Genomic DNA, 22,430 nt, shown 5'->3' on the forward strand with positions numbered 1-22,430 from the left:
TCTCTTTATGTATAATTTTGCTCTGTTATTTACGACTTAAGATGATAAGAATAAGCCTTAGGTCGACCTTACTCCTCGTGTATTCATTTGAGCTAGAGTAATTCATTATTCAAATACAATTTCAGCAGGTTTTTCAATATCTACCAACATCCTAATACCAAAGATTATCCTCTGAAACCTTTATTCTACTTTTCAAAATTTATCTACAACCTCACACCTCAGATATCTCTTTTGGAATCTATCTCAACATCTTATACCTCAGGTTATCCTCTGGATTATCTATTCTACGTTTCAAAACCTCAGGTTATCCTCTGGATTATCTATTCTACGTTTCAAAACCTCAGGTTATCCTCTGGATTATCTATTCTACGTTTCAAAACCTCAGGTTATCCTCTGAATTATCTATTCTACGTTTCAACACTTATCTACATCCTCAAACCTCAGGTTGGTCTTTGGATTCTTTACTCTACACTCCCACTCTACGAACCTTGGCCACATGTAGCGTTTCACGGTCTAGATCATCTTTTGTTCCACACACGAAGGTGCATCCAGCCATCACCTGCCGCCAGTAATTACTGATGTCCTTCTTCCGCCGGCGGCGCCTCCACCTCGATGTACATGTGTGTGTGTGTGTGTGTGTGTGTGTGTGTGTGTGTGTAGTGGTGGAAGTAGAAGCCCTCCCCTCGCCCGTCTCGCAGCCGCTTCTTTTCACTCCTCATATGTGCGAGTCATCCATCAGATGCACCGTATGTGCCTCCTTTGTTGTATAGTTGATCCTTCGGTGTGCTTCGTCACCTTCCTGTCACTGACGGAGGCGTAGGAGGGGAGTCAAGGTCTACAGGTAATTCTATTCATGACCTCATGGATGGCGTCCGCTCTCTCGCGGGGTGATTCTTCGTAATACTGTCCTACATTTGGCTGTACAATTATCTGAATTATTCATCATTGTCTCGATTAATCACCATCCTCTCGCTATCATTAGTGTAATCATTACCATTACCTTATCCACTTTCGTCCTCTTTATCAATCTTTCCTTCTTGTTTTCCTTACTTCTATATTGATATCAACCGTTATCATCAACCTCAGTCATACACCCTTATCATCACTATCATCATCGTTATCACTTCATCACTATCAGTGGTATCAGCAATTGATTCTTCCTCGTTTTCATCACCATCACTGTAAATTACAATCCTGTATCATTCGATCGAGATGAAACATGACTTTATATATATATATATATATTTTTTTTTCCCGTCAGCGTGATACAGAATGACCAAAAAATCTTCCTTTGCAGGAACATATGTTTATGTGTGCGTGTGTGTGTTTGTGTGAACATGTAACTAACCCGTGAATACCAGTAGACCTTCTCGTGCCATATAGAGTTACTGGAACCGAAGACTTGGAGTCTATGAAGAGGAATTGATTTATCATTGATCGACGATCATTTTTTGATTATACGGGATTATAATCATAATAATTGATCGGTACGATTTGAGGACAAGTTGTACGTAGGGATTAGTGATAATTCTTTGGATGTGCACAGCAAGGACATCTGTTCTCGTATGATAAATGACTTAGATGCCCATATACTCTGTCTGTGCGTTCGACGCTCTGATCTAGAAACAGAAAACGAAGTTGGCATATGTTAGGTGGACTCCTTGAGACAATCGGACACCACAGAGTCAAGGCTGAGGCCACCGCTATATTACGTAAGCGATGACTCCATCTGCAGCCTCCACTAGACGCAAGTGTGGCCAGGGCTTACATGATGCAGATGGGGGTCAAATCCATCCGTGGACAGTAGTATAAAAGAGGAGCAGTACTTTGGGAGTGAGACTCAGAAAAAGGAATATCATTCCTCGAAACTGTCTTGGTCCAATTGGCCGTCCAGCCACGATCACCACCACAATTACCACAACCACCACCACTACTACTACCACAACTACCACCACTACTCCTTCTACCAGTAACAAGTCCTGCTGTCAAGATGATTTCTTCACTGGAAAAGACCGGTAAGTGTGTTTTCAATTTTTATCTTGAGATGGTGTGGCGACTCGATCCTTTTTTCATCTGCTTCTGATCCCATTATATTTGTCTTCCCATCTTCTTTACTTTGACATTTCTTATTGTTTGACTTGTCTCATTTATTGTAAGTTCTTCCTATTCTTCCATTTCTTTGTCTTAATCCGGTTCTCTTTTTTATTAGTTAGTCTTTTGTTTTTTTAAGTTTCTGCTCCGGTGCCTCCTGTTCCCGTCTGGTCTTTTTTTTCCCCAGTTAAAGCCTTTTTTTTTTTTATTTATTTTACAGCTTACAATTACCTGCAATGAATATGCAGATTGAGCACATAACCTTTCACACACACACGCACACACACACACACACACACACACACACACACACACACACACACACACACACACACACACACTGGGAAACACACAAACACATATTTATATTCAATCACCCAAGTGTTCATGCACGAACAGCCACCACACACACACACACACACACACACACACACACACACACACACACACACACACACATACACACACACACACACACTGGGAAACACACAAACACATATTTATATTCAATCACCCAAGTGTTCATGCACGAACAGCCACCCCACACACACACACACACACACACACACACACACACACACACACACACACACACACACACATTGTACTTAGCCTCTCGCTAGAGTTCCAGGAGAAGTACAGAGGTTTATAACCTGTCCGCTGGCAAATATTAGCATCACATTTAAAAACATAAGGAAATGCACGGTAAGCTGTTCACATCGAACAATGACCTAGATTTAGCATATGCCTCTCAGGTTTGGTCACCACATTTTGAGATGAACCAAGAGCTAATAGAGAAGGTCAAAAGGAGGGCATCACAGGTGATTTAAAGCAAGGAGGTTGGGGGGGGGGGGGTAAGAAGCAATAGATTTTTCCACCATGGAAGAGAGAAGAGTAAGGAGTGACTTGATCGCTTTTTTTTTTTATTTTTTTCTCCGGTTTGTTTATGTTTACTGTGAACAGAACTATGAAAGATGCATGGAACAAATATGGCTCATAACACAAAATTAAGCTCTCTCTCTCTCTCTCTCTCTCTCTCTCTCTCTCTCTCTCTCTCTCTCTCTCTCTCTCTCTCTCTCTTTACACATAACACCCCCCACCGCCTCAGCATGTACCCTTCTCTCCCCCTCACAACATACCTGCTTACCTCACTCACACACACACACACACACACACACACACACACACACACACACACACACACACACACACACAGCCTCACACTCTCACAATCTCCTAACTGCCTGTAAATAGGGTGTATACGACTCGTTCACTCGCCGCGTGAGCCGCAAAATACGCCAGAGAGAAATATAGAAAACCCAGGCGGTATATTCACGCCGTCTTTGGCCACCAGGCGGAGATGATGCCTAGCCAACCATCTGACACTCCCAAGGTCTCGAGGGAGCCATTTGCTCTTAATGACAAGGTGCGAGTCTTCCCCTCCATTGCCCGTGGTATGGTCTCGACGGTCTTGTATTTCAGTGTGTGTGTGTGTTTGTGTGTGTGTGTGTGGTGGCGGTTCGTGCATGAACACTTGGCTGATTGAATATAAATATGTGTTTGTGTTTCCCAGTGTGTGTGTGTGTGTGTGTGTGTGTGTGTGTGTGTCTAGGTGTGTGACAGTGTAGATTTAGAAAGAAAGTCATTTTTCAACTGTATTATTTACACGTTGGTGTACATAATGAAGACCAATGCAGCAGGAACTTTGTAATGCGTGAAATATCCCTTGGCTGTCTCTTCAGTTTATGATACGCTCTTAGCCGACCGTAAGGAATCAGGCCGGAATATCATCAAAGCCGATTTTTGTATTTTACAGAACGTGAATAACAACTTTATCTTCATCTTACGATGGGTTGGTTCCTCTTATTTCGATCCCACACTCCTCGTATGTATCCTGTCTCCTTTAAATGATCGTGAACACGCGACATTAGCCTTTATAACACTACGAAATAAGGCTCATAAAACCTCAGTGGTAAAGAGGATCAAGGAGCCTTCAAGGTTACAATGAGTTCCTTATGGAGTTTTGCTCAAGACATTAACATCACGTGCCGGATGGTCACGCACGAAGGTGTCCCAGCTATAAGAATGACCTTTAGTGACTCGGACAACTGAGTCTGTTATTGGTAGATGATGCCTTGGCGTTGCTAGTGACAACGTAGGCATCGTGCTCTGGTGAGAATGTTGGCGGATCTCAGCCGCAATGGGCCGGACACCAACGTAATTTGATGTGAATGACTCAACTACGGATGGTTCATTATGTCTCATTAGGATTTGCGTTGAACAGAGGGATGTTTTGTTTTATGTACATATAATTGTTGTAATTACTGTTGCCTAAAAGACTCGGTGACAGTGGAGACCAGGTGACTGGTGACTCTTTGCAGACCTGGCGACACCTGAGACTAGGCGACCAGTAACTGACTCTCTGCAAACCAGGAGAGACCTGCGACCCGTGACGTAGCCAAGACCTGGAGACACCCGACACCAGGCGATCATTGCGACGGCCGAGGTTCCCACCGTGGCGGCCTAGATATCAGTCACAAATTCGATCCACCTGGAACTGGTTTTCTGATCTGGAAACCCCGTTGAAGTATGAGATTCAAGATTCCATTAAGGTTCTCCGGTGCAAGCAGGTTTTATTCACATTCATATACCACCAATCCCTAACTTATGTAACTCTGTGTTGTAATCAAAGACGACGAACGTATTGAAGAGGTTAAATGGCATTTTTTTTTTTCCTTTTTTTGTCGTATGAGTAAATTTTTTTTTAGAAAAGACTGACTTTCCCTCATAGTTTGAGAACTATCAGTTCTTTGGGCTCGACTGAACTGGTTCAAGCTATCTCATTTTTCTACACCTCCACTAGCTGTTGTCCAGTGTAGTGGTGTATTCCCTCCAATCTTGTGTAATGATACAGACAGTACACTGGGAAAGCAATGTGTATCGCCAGTAATACATAGTGGTACTCTTCGTTAAATGCGTGGATTAAAGACATTAATTGAAGTAGTGTGTGCGTGTATGGCTGTGGGTGTGTAAGACGATGGGTTTTCGGGGATATAGCTGTACACTAATGCTGCTTCCCGGTCCTCAACCTCTCCTGAGTGCTGCAGAAGCCTCGTATTGTTAGAAAAAGGACTCCTAGGGCAGTCCCTACGGCAGGTCTTGAGAAAGCATATATAAGTATAACGTAAATGAGATCACCCCGTAGGACATCTAGTTATCTGTGTCGACTCAGCTTCCATGAAAAAATAATTCTTGCGAAAAACCTGCTTATCCTCGAGGCTACAGATAACCTCCCACCAGAGAAACCTGATGTTCACTCAGTCAAGATGCGATAGATTTCCAGATTGACAAGGCCTTTTAAACCACACATAGGCCATTTGAGACACCCCCTACCCCCAGAATCACTATGGTGGAAAACTGATGGATATTAGACTCAAGGTATTTCGTAAAAGAGATTTTCTATCGTCAAATGAGCCACTGAATAGGAAATGCTGTGCGAGATACTGCTACGCCTGTAGCACGAAGGCATCTGGAAAACGCAAGGGTCTTCAGTTCCCCCCAGACGCTGGGAGGAGTCCCGTTGGTCGTGGAGAGTGTGATGCTCCCGCGTGTGAGAGGGTGGGGGATCCTGTCCTTTGTGGTCGTCTGTCCTCCCACGCCTGGTACTTTTAAACTCATTGAATCCTCCTCCCCTTCCCTTCCTAAAGGACTTGCCGTCCTCGCCCTCCTTTGAAAGAGTCTAGGGTGTTCCTAAGACCCCACATAGTAAGTCGCAAGATTCCCTTACCTTTAGCTTATGCATTGGCAGGTGTGTGTGTGTGTGTGTGTGTGTGTGTGTGTGTGTGTGTGTGTGTGTGTGTGTTTCCTCAGAGCAGATCTTGCGTTCACTAGTGATGGACTGTGGTAGATCGGTCATTGTAAATGGTTCGGCTCCTCAAGTCTTCGTGCTTCACCCCTACCGCTCTCCAGCCTCTGCCCCACAGCCGTGAGCCGTCTTACTGTTGTTTGGCTTTACTGCTCTCGTTTGCTCATTGCGAGTGGCCGATTTTATGCCGTGTGTGTGTGTGTGTGTGTGTGTGTGTGAGTGTGTGTGTGTGTGTGAGTGTAGCCTCAAGGAAAATGAAACACGAGAATTCGAGCACTTTCGTCAGTGATTTACAATTTCAAGGAAACAGTGACAGTGATATATGTACGAATATATATGTATATATATATATATATATATATATATATATATATATATATATATATATATATTATATATATATATATATATGTGTGTGTGTGTGTGTGTGTGTGTTTGCGTCTTTTGTAGGTACAGCATGCATTTCATACAGACAATTAAGTGAATCCTTTAAGTTAAAAGGAAGAATTGATGATCAGTCTATACAACAGACCGTAGGGGATTGGGGGGGGGGGGGGTGGGGGGTTAAGGGAATCCCAGCATTCAATCGTTCAGTTTCACTTAAGAGCGCTCACACCCGCTCATGGATCGGCTAACGCGGCGACGCATTGTGGAACGAACGAAACGAGTTCGTCCAGAGGATTCCGTTGGGCGGTCACTGACTTTTCCCGGGCTTAGGGCGGGAGCCAGAGGAAGCCTGCCCATGTTATCGTACCGAATATACTTTTATTTTTGTAACGCATCGTCTACCCCGTGTCATGCTCTTGGATCTCACACTGGTGTTGAAGGAGGATCAAAATGCCGCTATAAAAGAGACGTTTATGTTCTGTGGGGGAACGCTGAGAGAGATGTAGTTACGTGAGATCGTACCTTATATACATCTATACATATGTATATATGTATCGCTACCTGCCGCTCAAATCCCAGCCGCCCGTATTGTACAGTTAGCGGCGCGCCACAACCTGTGGCCCGCCGCAACCTGCGGCCCGCCGCAACCTGCGGCCCGCGAGATTACAACCTTTCTACCGGGTATGCGGTGGTCTCTAGCTTGAACTAAAGGCTTGCCATCTTCCGTGAATACCTAGCGAGTCTTTCCCCTCCTGCCTCCCTCTTCTTCTTCTTCTTCTTTACCTCCCTAGTCATCTCTCGCGCCGAGCTAATTGAGCGAGACTTTCAGCAATGCGTGCCATCACATTATGTCCCTTGTCACGCGAGCTCAGTGAAGGCTGAAGAGCGAGCTATCTGTACGTGCAAATTATCGCGTTTGTAACTTTTACGCTGGTCCTCCAGCTACTATCGACCCAATAGGATTATGGGTTATACTCGATGCTATTATCTCCCTTAGATGGAGGGTTGTGCCTATAGATACGATCATCTCTAGTATTATCTGAGTGAGACCTATGACTATACTTTAACATCTTCCTTTCTTAATGATTTGTGGCCCAGTGAAATAAGGTATACGCTCGCCTCATCTTACTAAAATGAAAAACGGGGAAACTTGCTACATGACTGAGGGAAACTGTAAACTAGGAAAGACCAATACTTTCCTTTTTTTTGTATTTGTTTAAGTGAGCTTCTTTGACGGGTCGAGATAAAACTGAATGAAGTTTGCACTTTCTTTTCCGTATTCAGAGCAAGTATACAGACGGCACAGTGAGGGGGGGGAAAAAAGCAAAAAAGGATCTTGAAAGTTATTTTAGGACATTCCCTTGGGTGTAGAGAGCAGGCGTTCCACACGACCTAGTTGCATTGGCATTTGTCAGGTCGTCATGTACCCTGTAGGGGATGTAGAAACTCGAACAGAAAAAAAAACTTTCTCGATGTTTTGACGAGAGAGAGGGAGAGAGAGAGAGAGAGAGAGAGAGAGAGAGAGAGAGAGAGAGAGAGAGAGAGAGAGAGAGAGAGAGCTCCGCTTTAATGACCACGAGTGAGAAGCTATTTGATGAGATCCATACACAAAAAAACACACATAGATTAATCCACACGTCCCGCTGTTCTCAATTTATGTTTGGTTTCTCGATTTTTTTTTCCTTCGTCCATTAACCTATAGATGGAGAAGCCTATATCTTTTTCTATATCTTTTTTTCCCCCCTTACGTTGACCTACAGATGGAGTAGTGTATAATCGTTTCTCTTTTTTGTTTTCTTCGTCCATTAACCTACAGTTGGAGTAGTGGAGATATAAGTCCTCATGTTGCCTTTTTTTTTTTTTCAACCCCTTTGCTTGTCTCGTAAAACTCTCTCTCTCTCTCTCTCTCTCTCTCTCTCTCTCTCTCTCTATACATATATATATATATATATATATATATATATATATATATATATATATATATATATATATATATATATATTTATATATCCAGAGCATGTGGCGTTTGTGTCGCTCCTGTGGCATTCTCTACGTTAAGTTTGAATTTGCGTTTGTAAATCTTCAAGAACACGCAGTCACTGTCGAGAAACTATTCTAATCTGACTATTTCTTTATATATATATATATATATATCATTTTACAACACTTAAGTTTGCATTCGGAGAGTTGTGGAGGAGGGTAGGAGTCATGCAAGGGGTTAAAAACAACTAGGTGTGCTTTGAGAGCAACTGGTTACTGGGGGGTAAAAAACACCTTCGTCGAGTGTAGCAAGAAGGTTGCTTAAAGTACTTTGTACCCGTCCCAGCGCTGATGTAAGGCTGTGAAACTTAAAGAGAATGTAGGTCAAGCTAAGTGAACAAAAGATAAAGATATTATGAGAGCAGTAGATGATTTGTGTTGTATATATTTGGAATTTGGTATAATTAGAGACAATGGTACGAGGTCGAGTGGTTCAGTGAGGGAAGTCATACAAAGGGAAATAGATGAAAACTGTTTTGTATGAAGAATTAGAGAGTATGGATGATAGGTGGATGATAGGTACACAGAGGAGAGGAAGACCTCAGGGGAGGTGGATGGGTAGATGTGAGAATTGAATTAGTAAAGGGAAACAATCAGCAACTGCATGCAATAAAATCGCTTTCTGTATGGAAGCTACATGTATGTAGAATTTGGCCTTGACTGATGAAGTGCCTTAGCATGTGCAGCGAAGAAGTAATAAGCATTTCTTGATAGAGGTGTTTAAACCTCTGTGTCCCCCATAAACACACTAGACACTGGGTTGAGAATGTGTGTTAGCGATGTTCCGATGGCTTTACGTACACCCGATCCACCCAGTGAAGAATGGATGATCGAGAGAGGTTTCCCTCCATCTCCTGGGTCGTCTCTGTGAGGCCAAGCCACTGAGCGTGGGTAACTTAGAGGCGGTGGTCGCGTTCACCGCTGAGTGAGGTTACCTCATCCGCAACTACACCGTGGAGAAAAAAAAAGAAGAAAAATAGGGCTGGTTTCAAGGGTACTTGATCCCATCTTAAGAGCTACATATAAAATCTTCCGGGTTGAGTCTTGGTGGTTTTCACCATGAGTTATCAAAGTTCAGACGTTTTCTGAAGCGTTTGATTTGATGTTTGTTTTCGTAATGCTCGCTCCTGAGGAGGGAGGTGATTGAATGGGGGAGGAAGAAGGGTCATAGTTACGACGATTTCACTAATGTCGAATGAGTGAGTGTTCCAGCTGTTCACGGATGTCGATAGAAATTCAAATAATGTTCTCATAACGAACGTTGTAATTACTCTGTTTCATCTTCTTTTTTCTTCTTGCTTTAGGGGAATGGTGACTTCATTCTCCTGTGGGCCAAAGCATCCATATTTCTATATATTTTCTGGATGAGATGGCAACCCTAGCCCCTAACCTGAGCCAGGTACCCATTTAATCGACCAACCCATAGGGATGGATGAACAGCTGAGTTGACTGTGGACCAACTGCCGCAACCAGAATTCGAACTTTTTTTTTGGTGCACCCGACCCTGAGCGACCCCCGTGGATGCAACCCGGTCAGGAACGCTAATCGATACACCACGGAGACCCCAACACATGCAGACATGTTACTGAGAATAACGCAACCTTTACGTGGTATTAATAGTAAGTGAAAATATGACTCTCATACGTAAAGGTCATATTTTTTTGGACCTCAGTTTACCAACGTCTGGCATCTTCCGTATGACTCACGGCTGTATGATCACAGCAGCGTTGTGTTCATTGTCTTGACCGACGTACGCTCCCAGGGGCGTAGTTTGGCAGCTGGTCTTAACTACCTACGCGAGGGTTGAGGTTCGTGTCACACAGATGCTCAAAATCTCAGTGCTACTCTTCTCTGTACGTCAGGACTGATGGAAGGTACGAAGATGCTGTATTGTCAATATCTAGAGAGGCAATGTGGAGACTCGGTTATAGATAAAGAAGGCGATTGGACGACGTGGTAATATGAAGGGGAGAAAGGAATGAATAGAGGATTTAGAGGGAGATAAATGTAATAGAAGTGGTATTTAGGAAATTCAAATGGAATTGAACCCCTTACAGCATAAGAGATGCGACAAGATAATGGAAAAAATTGATTATATTATTTTCTTGCTATGCGTCGGGACATTTTGCCTCAACACAGCAGATGTGTTGTTGTCGCCAGTGATATTAGTGTCACATATAGTCATAAAATAGAATTAATACCCAAATAAAAGACACACAAGAGAAGTCTTTCTTTTGTTTGGCTCATCCATTAACTACAAGAGGTAGACAAAAAGATCTTTTATAGAGTAGCAAAAGTATTCGCTCAGGGATTAAAGAAGTCTGTGGTAAGACATTTTACGGTGAAAGGTACGGGGCTGGGCAGTGACGGGGGATTGATATGCCACACGGCACTGCACCAGTGATTAGCATTCTGCATAGACAGCAACAAGGATGTTTATACAACGTGATCGAGTGGCGGTGATGAGCATTACGCATCACAGTATCGTAGCTACAACGGCATTCGCGCATACACAGCACCTTGACAGGTGGTCAGAATACAGATCTGTAGATGCAAGCGGTCGAATTCATCCCTGTTATCATTATTCATTATCATCGCCTTTATCAGTAACGATGGAGACACGACGATGATAATGATAATTATGATAACCATCGTCTACACCACTACCATTAACTCCACCACCGCCACCACCGCCGCCACCATCATCATCATTGTCTCCATCACCACCACCGCCGCCACCATCATCATCATCGTCTCCATCACCACCACTAACTCCACCACCACCACCGCCTTCATCATCATCATCGTCTCCACCACCACCACTAACTCCACCACCACCTTCGCCGCTGCCACTACCACCACCACCACCCACCACTACCACCACTCGGGCTATCCCTCCACCGTCATGCATAGTCACCACCACAATCACCCACGCCACAACCAGTTTAACAACCCAATCACCACAACTGGAGGCGCTGGTGTCTAAACAGCCACCCGAAGTCTACCACACCACCGACATTGTTAACCACGAGTCTAGAATATGGCTGGGGCGCCCCTGACCGTAATCTACAGTGGTTTCCCCCGAGGGTCCTTGAGGGCCGCCTTTGCAACGCAGGATTAGCATGTTTTGAAGCAGTGTTTTGCAAGGCTTGTGTTCCCCCCGTCTCGTATTACACCTTTGCTGTCGCATTTCTTCCACTTGCTCGACTGCTGGGATCCTGGTTTACTCGTTTGTGTTGAGAGGGGGGTCGTTTCTAGGCACATAAAGACACCTAGTCACACTCTTTCATGTACTCAAGCACGTATAATGCACACACAAGCACATATACACACACCAGACGCAACCTTGTATTCCCATGCATTCACGGTCAGGCTTAGATATAAGTGGCAGAGGATCATTGCTTTCCATCAATTTTTTTTCCAGTCGCCATGGCCAGTAGGGTCTGGGCGGGAGTTGCATTAGAGAGCTGGCGTTGGTGTGCGCGCCTTGCGTAACGGGAATCAGTGGTATCGAGGCCTTCGATCTTCGCTGGGCGTTGTGCACGCCAGGTGTCATCCTTGACTCCTGGAAGGTTGTTTTTGAATATGGTCGGATGGGGAACTGAGTATCTGGTCATGAAAGATTTTTTTTCCTTCTTGGACCAGGTGGAAACTTCGACCTTCAACTGATCTAAGTAGGAAAATACACACCACACATACACACACTCAACACTTCAATGCAGCTTACACAATTTCTTTAAGATATCAATTTCATTTCTAGTGTTATGCATCTCTTCATCCAAAGTGTTTCCACTAAGGAGGTCATCCACTGAGCAGGCAAGACTGGGCTGGGAAAGGATCAGGTGTTGTTAGAAGTGGGACAGGGAATAGCTGGTGTAATCCTCTGACCCCTTCAGGTGTATCATTTCACGATGATTTGGACAATATTACCTTGACCCACTGTGTAAACTCCACTGTGTAAGCCACGGTACGATACACGACAGAACACTGAAGTCATTACGGTATTTATATGTCACTCTGACTCGGAGGAAGGCAAACCATTTTAAATTCAAGTCAGATGATTATCTTCTATATAGGCCAGAACCTTCGAATCCTGAACCTTCGAATCCTGAAACCTTCGAACCTTAAAACTAAGGCCTCCTATGAGGCTGTACAAGAACCATTAGTAACTTTATGAAATCAGTTCGAGACGATATCTTACCCTTATCTTCAACCACTTGTCAACACCGAGCCTTGAAGTTAAATGACTGAGGCGTGGATCCATTGGGTCTACTGTAGGGGTTTTAGCATTTCATGAGACGATATTAAAGTCATTTTGATTCATATCCTGAAAGTACTGAATCTGAAACATTGCTAAAGTTTCATTGCTGAAGGCCCTACGGTTTAAAAAAAAACGTATTAAAACCTCCCCTTTGAAGACGACCCTGAGGCTAAAACCGTGTTATGTTCTCCTATAGAGATAAGCGAAACATCCCAATTAGAGAAAAGAATAGAACAACCATCTCATGATTCCAGTTTGCACTATGTCACGGTTCGTTATGCACCGGCCATTTACGACTCGTTACCGCCCATATGTTTCGCTCAGTATCAAGGATCATAGTTTAATTGTACGGCATCTGTCAGTCAGACGTCACGGTGCGGGGCAATTCAGTGTCAACTGGCCGTTAGAGCACTGAGACAAAGAGGGCGTGAAGAGGAGTCGAGAGAGGGTACTAAATTGGTGGGCTATGGAAACCAGTGTTGCTGATCAGGGACACCAGTCCGCTTGAAACTTTAGGTTTTTTTGTGTGGTTATTTTATTGATATAGGACGGGTTCCACACACACACACACACACAGAGGCGTGATGGATGAATGGATGAGAGTGATTGAGGACGTGGTAAATGTAGACAATAAGTCTAAATTTAAGGAAGTGTATGATAGTATATGATAGTGAAGAATGTTCAAGAGATGAGGTCCTATGAGTATAGAACTCCCTCCCCATACAGTACAAATAGGTAATTACCCACACACACACACACAAACACAAACACACACACACACACACACACACACACACACACACACACACACACACAACGACAAACGCACTAAACTAAGAATGAATAATATTTTTTGAACAAATCTTCACTCAGATCTTTGATAGATCTTTGTAACGTTATTTCTCTTCTTTTTGTGAAAAATCTATCTCGAATATTTTTTAACCAACGCAATACAATCATGATTATCTCTGTTTCCTTCTCTCTCCATCTTTGCACTTTATTCACACGCACTGCATCATCTTCAGTTACTATCTGTTAACTGTTCTTCACGAACTGTATTACCGTAATCTTCGTGACGATGTGTGAAGATAATCACGTGTCTTCACAGAGAGATGTATATAAAATATAATCGTGCGGCTGGCAGAGTAGTGGCTGGCAACCTCTTCTGGCACTAAACATCGCTTCCCCAAACTCTCTACCAGCACATCCGGACGTAGGAATGGCGCCACAGACAGTGGTCGGTAGGCAGATGACTGCTGCCTCATTAATCTTGTGGATGGCGTGTTGGGAATGAGTGAGTGAGGTAGGGTAGGGTAGGTGGGTGAATGGGTGCTGGCGAACGACTGGGCCTCTCTGACTCCTGTGGCGGGTCAGGTACACAATTATATCACTTTCCCACACTCTCTCTCTCTCCCTCCCTCCCTCCCTACTAACCAGATTTTGCTGGTTCAGTCTCTCTCTCTCTCTCTCTCTCACACACACACACACACACACACACACACACACACACAGACGACAGCTAACTATACCGTCAAATGATGTTTGATTCATCCTGCTGACCTGGGCTCAGACAGACGGAGGTGAAAGCGAGTTTGTCAGTTATGCAACCCCAGAACTCCTTTTACGGGGGTAACTCTGCACCTTCAAGGCTGCGCTCCATGAGGGAGCAGGGTGAAGTGGGTTCCTTCGAAGGTCGGGCAGCTAGTCGACAACGACGCTATTCTCCTTTTCCGTCGTCTGCTGATGAAAAGGCCCCTTCGAAGGGCAGTGATTCCCCGCTCTCGCGGTCGAACCTCTACCAAGAGGAGTCAGAAGCTTCGTAATGGAGTCAGAAGCAACGCGATGGCTTCGTAATGGGACGTGTTACAATAACGGTATAATTACGTTCACTGGCACAGAAGAGCTAAAGTTAGAACTAGCATTTATAGCTATTATCTTAAGAGTTAGAATCAGGGTCTGTGTGTGTGTGTGTGTGTGTGTGTACTTGTGTCTCTGTGTGTAAGGCGTATGTATGCGAGTTCACACGTAAATGTACGTTTATGTTAGGGAACCCAAGGCACTTGTTCGTAAGCTGCGTTCGACATGTATCAGTCAGTCATGAGGCTTCGTTCGGGTCCGAATGTCTCGAACAGGTGGCGAGGCTTTGCTTGAGGAAGTGGATCACCGAATCGCACACAGATTCACCTGTCTGGCCAGGAGCAAGTGCAGGTTACGGTGCTCAATGAAGCGGGCATAATCCACTGGCCTCAACCATTAAGTTTTCATTTGATGTAAACAGCAGAATTTCTGTATCAGTGAGGTAACATATATATATATATATATATATATATATATATATATATATATATATATATATATATATATATATATATATATATATATCAATGCTGATGTATGCATTGTGGATATATGTATATATAAATCGATAGATAGATAGATAGGTAGAGATACAGATATATGGATGGATAGATGGATAAGGCTGTGTGGAGCTAGGTGGATGTGTCGGAAATGAAATGTTTTAAGGACAATATGTGGTGTGAGGTGGTTTGATCAATTTAGTAATAAGGGTAAGAGAGAGGTGTGGTAATAAGAAGACTGTGGTTGAGAGAGCTGAAGAGAGTGTGCTGAAATGGTTTGGACATATGGAGAGAATGAGTGAGGAAAGGTTGACAAAGAGGATATATATGTCAGAAGTGGAGGGAATAAGGAGAACAAGGAAGACCCGATTGGAAATGGAAGGATAGAGTGAACAAGATTTTGAGTGATTAGGGCCTGAACGTGCAGTACGTTGAAAGGCATGTACAGGATAGAGTGAATTAGAACGATATGGTATACAGGGGTCGACGTGCTGTGAATGAACTGAACCAGAGCATGTGAAGCGACTCTGTGAACCCATGGAAAGGTCTGTGGGGCCTAGTTGTGCATAGGGAACTGTGGTTTCGGTGTATTACACATGGCACCTAGGGAATGGATGTGAACTGTTGTTGCCTTTCTTCTATTCATGGCGGTAACTCGCTAACGCGGGAAACGGCGAATAACTAGGACTTTATATATATATATATATATACTGTACGTACATATATACCACAGTAGAGTTATTCAGTCTTGCGGTACGACACTCACACCACCTGTGCGTGGGTGGGAGTGTGGTCATTGCTAACGGGAGGGAGGGAGGGAGGGAGGCAAGGTGTGTGTGGAGGAGGTGCAGCCGTCAGCCACGGCGCGCCGGCGAGACCCGCTCGTTCAACAGCCAGGAAGATTTACTGTGGGAGAACGAGATCTGCGTAGTGGTCGTTATGATTGGCGGAAACTAACAGTAAGAGTAACTGAAGGTTAAATTGTTGAATATTGCTTGTGGTTAGGTTCCTGCTACTTTGATAGAGAGACTCGCGTACATAAGATGTCGGTGGATATATATATATATATATATATATATATATATATATATATATTTATTTATTTTATTTATTATACTTTGTCGCTGTCTCCCGCGTTTGCGAGGTAGCGCAAGGAAACAGACGAAAGAAATGGCCCAACCCCCCCTCATACACATGTATATACATATATATATATATATATATGTATATATATATATATATATATATATATATATATATATATATATATATATATATATATATATATATATATATACACACACACACACACACACACACACACACACACACACACTGTTTGGGGAAAACTATTATTATTTTGGAAAACGATCATATATGATGCTCTTTCCCTTCATTCACAGCTATCCAGGTTTCCCTATACAAGCACCTAGGGTGGGTGAGGGCTTGTTTGGTTGGGCAACGTCGGGGGCGAACAGGGAATAGAGGTGGTGGAATGACATAGGTGGATGGAAGGGTCGTTGATAGGATGGAGGAAATGTAGAGAGAGAGGAGATGGAGGAGACAAGACTGGTTGAATGGTATGGTCCAGATGGGACGTGGTGAAGTCTTACACATATTGTGCTAAGACGTTCACAGCTGAATCAGTTTTTTTCCTGGTCACTCACTATACCTAACTCCTTCTCTCCTCCCCACTAGTCCGTCTGGTAACTCATCACCACTACCCCTCTTTAACCTCGCCCGTACCACCCATTCTTATTGATCTAGTCACTCCAGATGACCTTCCTTGGTCACTCAGCAGTGCTGGAGCTCTTCTTAATACCTGTAGGATTACTGTAGGTGGCGACACCGTTCACAGTATACTTCGTGTTGCGGTAGATGAGAGACTCGATCTCCACGATTATTGGTACGGTTTGTGACGACACAGAGCTCAGTGTTGATTAATGTTCCGGTCGCTGACGACGACTCGGGAGTTCCATTTAACTAACGTTACGATGAAGTGATGCCATTGAGCTATATTACTCGCTTTTTTAATTGATTAATACGCCGGTAGACCGAGAGTACAGGAGTCTAATTAATCATTGTAGCGTTACGTCGAGCGATGGATGACACAGGGCCGCCACACACCCCAACCTCATGTTTACCATGACGACCCATTTCCACTGAACCCCAAGGAAGAAACTGGTATATGAAAGCAGTATCGGGGCGGGGGGGTTCACGGTCTAGAAAGCAGAGAGAACAGAAATCGCTGATAGAAATGAACCGCTTCGGGAGGTAAGCTAACGTGCGCATCCAGAATGTTTGAAGTGGATAAGGTTGGTGTGGGAGGAGGAGAGGAGGGGGGAAGCAGCAGCAGCAGCTCCCTCTGTCATACTGATTCACGATTCGATTAATAAGACGAATCACAAGACACCACACACTGGATGTACTCATTGTTCATGCCTGGTCGGCCGGAGTGTGTGTGTGTGTGTGTAACTTCAGCAGGTTTTTTGATGGTGTCTTGCACTAGTTTCAGTATCTTTGAGGGGAACTCAAAGGCACTGAAACACTGAAATATTATTGACGTCTCTTTGATTTGATCAGTGTGGTTTTTCCTCGTTATATTACTAAACTGTCTCGTTTTTCCTTCAGTTATTTTCGTTTCCTGTTTTTCATGAATGTTAAACGTGCGATTACCACACCGTCTCTCAGTTTCTCCTTCGTTTCGTAATTTCGTAAGTGATTTTTGATACTTATCTCTTTCTTGAATGTTTTCGAAGCGTTCCTTGGAGCTGTAGAACAAGCTGGGTGTACTCAAGTCCTTCACTCTACTCAGCGAGTGTTCGTGGACAACTTCGATGGGTATATTCTTAGTATTCTGTGAGTGTGCGTTCTCACTACAGCCCTCGCTGGGTTATGGAGTTGATCATACTACGTTTGAACCTTGTCCTCATTATTTCCATATCAATCAGTCTCTTCCTTATCTACATATACCATTTACTCCTTCGATCCTGATTACTTTATTTCTCAGTTCCATAATTCTACTCATTTATTTAACTGCAGACATCTTTATCGGTAATTGATTTTCTGTTTTGTGTCGTATACGTGACGATAGACCTTGTCTGTCGTATTGATGCCTATACGCCAAGTGTTCTTGGCGTTCTTGGAGGAGCAGTTCCCAGGAGAGAACACACAGTTGGTACGGGGAGTTACGAAATGTCATTTCTTGTCCACCCGTCAGATATCTTCTTTTTTCCCTCCTCACCCCCGGGGGATTAGCCTTGGCTTCTGTGTGGTTCATCACAGCAACAGTGAGGGGTGGAGGAGGGTGGAGAGGTAAGGGGAGGGGTGTGGTGTGAATAGGGAGTGAGGAGTGAGGGTGTAGGAGGAGGAGGAAGGGATGGAGACGAAGAGTCCAGAGTTAGGGTGTAGGAGGAGGAGGAGGAAGGGATGGAGACGAAGAGTCCAGAGTGAGGATGTAGGAGGAGGAGGAGGAGGAAGGGATGGAGACGAAGAGTCCAAAGTTAGGGTGTAGGAGGAGGAGGAGGAAGGGATGGAGACGAAGAGTCCAGAGTGAGGGTGTAGGAGGAGGAGGAGGAGGAAGGGATGGAGACGAAGAGTCCAGAGTGAGGGTGTAGGAGGAGGAGGAGGAAGGTATGGAGGCGGAGTCCAGAGGTCCTCTTGGTACAGACGGGAACGTAGAACAAAGACGTATTCACCTCCTGTCTCTTTTTTTTGTGTGTGTTACCTTTTTTGGGGGACCGATCGAGCGATGGGAAAATACAATAGAAAATGGAACATGATGAAATGATAGAATGATTATGAATGATTATAGGTAATTAACGTGAGGTAACGTGTCTTCTATAGACGTTACTGGCGCGGATGATTATAAATTATTTCCAGCGACTATCATGCCCTCTCGTCTGTGTGATCAGTGTGATGAACGAATGTTCCATGAGCAAGATAAGAACATAGACCTATAATCCATTATGGCTCACTCCAAGAAGGCAATACGCAAGACATGTAGATATAGAAGCAACTGCAGCTGTATTTATTGTGTTCGCACACACACACACACACACACACACACACACACACACACACACACACACACACACACACATATATCTATCTGATTCTCCATTTATCTCATGACACCTTTTATGATTCTTTTTTATTTTTTGCTTCATTTATCATTTTCTTGACTTCCTCTTCTAATGGTGTTAACTTCATATTCTTTTTCTCGATAATTTCCAATAATGTCTCCACACTTTTTGTTCTCTGGTGATTCATCCTTTTTGTCTCTTTATGTTCGTCTTAAAGGGTCTAGTCTCAGTTGCTTGGTCTCGACACTTTCCCCTGTCTGGATCCGTTGCTGATTAGAATCAAATATGAAATTGAGAAACTTTAGCCCACTTGATATTGTGTGGTGTGTTTTCCATCAGGCCTTCCTTAGACTGGCACACTGGTTCAGTTATCTGGACTCATTTCTCTGCTCTCTCTCTCTCTCTCTCTTATGGATCTTTATCATCTTTGTCTCAGACAATGGTAAAGGTCATAAATTATTCCCCCAAAGACTGAATATAATGACAATAATGTAGCTTATTGGCACAGAGAACATTGGAAATCACATTAGTTGCCTTTTGGATATAAGATCTTTTGCTGTCTCTAATCTACCCCCACCGATGCTTCATCATGGTGATTCGTATATACCTTTGCTCCCTCTCTCCTCACGTCAGCAACTCACCATTTCATTGCCTGCGTATCCTTTAAAAGGAACCTCTTAATAGTCTTTCTGTACTGGTGTTGAGAACACTCCTGTGCGTTCTATTTGAAACCTGATATCTTCTACTCCCAGCTGCTATTAAACTCCTATTGGCACATTTAACTTTATATCCCAAAGTTCTGTTAGATTTGTCATTTAGGAGCTCCTTCACTCTCCGCTACCCTCCTTTTCACCCTCTTCTCTTACTCGTACATAACTGGCGTTTGGAAACTGCAGACTTCACGCCAAAATCTTAGAAATATGAATATAGTCAAATCTTTTCTGCATTATTTGCTGATCAGCCGTGTATGTGTGTGTGTGTGTGTGTGTGTGTGTGTGTGTGTGTGTGTGTGTGTGTTTCAACACCCCTTTGGGAGACCCGTGCAGATACCATTTTGAAACCTCGGCCACATGCTGTCACGAACGCCACCGAGATCTTAAGATAACATCGAGCATTTGTAAGTTGCACCTCTTTGTACCGTGTGTCTCGACGTGTGTTGTGAAAGTGTGTGTAGAGTGATAACGCTGACCGTGGAAAAACTGAGGTGAATACTCATGAAACGACACCTTCTTATCTCCCATCTCTCTCGTGGCATGTCATTGTTCGACTCGCTGGCCAATAGTTTGCGTTAGTCATTTTCTTTCTTCATGTTCCTTAAGAAAAACCCCTTCTCTTTGTACGATGGTTGGATTTGAACGATAGCCCACTTCCACCAGCCTCCTCTCCCTTGTGCCCTGGGCTTAGGATACCTATGTGTGGTAAGCTGGCCTCACCACCTCTCGCTGGGGCTCAGAAGGGGAGGAGGAGATTCGTGGATTATTTCATATGAAAGTTATAGTTCATAATTCCTTTGTCAGGTCCCGTTTTCACATATAGCTTCAGTGGTATTCGTTTTGTATCAAATTATCCGATACTTTGATGAAATTTGGCACATTACATTGTCTTCATTGAGACGTCACATTTTGTATTATAAGCTGTCTCACAAACACATCACAAGAGGGATAAAGATATGTCTTGAACTGAAGCAGTAATATGGTAGAAAACGAGGCCAACACACGTATATGTTTTTCATTCTCTACCTTCTAACATCACAACTAGAACTTGCCGTCTACTAGAAACTCAAACTCTATACAAGGTCGAGAATCTTGAGCTAAGAAATAGCTATATATTCTCTTCACGAGTCGGAGATACGCAAGACTTGAACATCTGTCTACGTAGAAACTGGGCGATGCATAAGCATTGGAAACATATGCTTTGACGTCACTCTCCCTAACGTAACCATCTGTTGGAGGTCAGAGATCACAAGAGTCACGCCTCTCACGAGAGAAGGAGATAAAGAGAGAGAGAGGGAAAGAGAGATATTACCAAAGAAGGCGTCTCAGTTAGAGTCACACGCGCCCTGTGAGCTACTGCCGTGGAAGCCCTTGAGAAACGTTCCTTGCTCTGCCAATAGTGGGGACTGGTGAGGTCAGACGGGCATGTACTTGCTGGCTGGTGAGGCCAGGTCACCATAGGGCCTCAGGTATCGAGAGACGGGGGATCGGGGAACCCTACAAGACCCGTAGAGGATCGGAGGTATCAACTGAGAGTCCGCCTCCCCGTTGTACAGCTGTCAGTGATGAAGCCTTTATAACCTGTGGATGACCTAAAGCATCAAGGGAGAACTCCCAGGTACTCCTGGTGACTGGTATGGCTGGCTAGACCTGTCAAGGGCCTCAGGTATCCACAGACAGGTCTAAGGGAAGGTGTCACCGCGAGTGGCGAGCGCCGTTGCTGGCGCCGGCCGTGTGAGCGTGGCGGAAGATTTAGTTACTGGAGGTGGAAATGTGATGGGGGGGAAAGTAGAACCGGAACAGTTTTGTTGCCGAGCGGGGTCACGATGTGAGCAATAGTGGTCATGGAGCAGCAGCAACAGCTGCTACTGCGGCTGCTGCTACTGCTGCTGCAATAACTGTAGAACAAAAAATATAAAAGAAATACAGAAGCAGAAGCAATGATAGTCTTTATGGCGTGGGGGAGAAAGCAGTAGCAGTGGCGACAGCAGGGCTAGAAATGATAGCGTTCGCGGCAGTAAGCGGCAACAGGAAGAACAGAGTGTCGGTAACAGAGGAAGTTGCAGCAACAGAGACAGACGTTCGAAGTATATGATGTAGAGAAGTTGACGCACATAGACACAAGAATAAGAGCAACGCATATCCTGCAGCGAAGCCATTGTTTCTGGAACAATAGTCGATATTTTCTTCTTACACAGGATGTGTTTTTTTTGTGCCCCTTTGTTATGTCACCTCTCTACTCCACCCTCTTATACTGAGCAGACGTATCACATGCTCACCAAGACTGCTCCTCAACACAGCGCCGGGTGCATATCGTCTGTCAACATCAATACTAACTCTACGGAAAATATGCCTCATTACCTCACAGCGACTTCAACCACCCTACTTTATTTCCCACCGAAAAAAAACGCATCATATCTTAAACTCGATCTGTGATTTCTAACGCTGGAGAACTGGGTAACAGATACTATGACGACTATAGGGAGCGTGGTCTACGATTGTGGCGTTCAATCCAAGGTCGATGCATTGTGAGCTGCTGCTATGCACCTGCAGACAAATCCTCAGGCAAGAACACGCCTCATAAGCGTAATAACAGGTCTGGCTCTGGACCGTAATCTCAGAGGTAATTTC

At 44.1% G+C, this 22,430-nt stretch overlaps 1 protein-coding gene across 7 annotated transcripts in view; it reads left to right on the forward strand.

The window, feature by feature from the left end:
- LOC139757821 (myosin-IIIb-like) overlaps positions 1–22,430 on the forward strand; it is a 75,043-nt gene that overhangs the window by 960 nt on the left and 51,653 nt on the right. For all 7 annotated transcript variants that reach the window (XM_071678700.1, XM_071678702.1, XM_071678694.1 and 4 more), the window contains exon 2: positions 1,298–2,015. In XM_071678700.1, coding sequence (XP_071534801.1) covers positions 1,991–2,015 — 25 coding nt within the window. In that variant the 5' untranslated portion in view covers positions 1,298–1,990. The remainder of the gene's footprint in view (positions 1–1,297; positions 2,016–22,430) is intronic.

The sequence above is a fragment of the Panulirus ornatus genome, chromosome 28 (genome assembly GCF_036320965.1).
Source record: "Panulirus ornatus isolate Po-2019 chromosome 28, ASM3632096v1, whole genome shotgun sequence".
Taxonomy (NCBI): domain Eukaryota; kingdom Metazoa; phylum Arthropoda; class Malacostraca; order Decapoda; family Palinuridae; genus Panulirus; species Panulirus ornatus.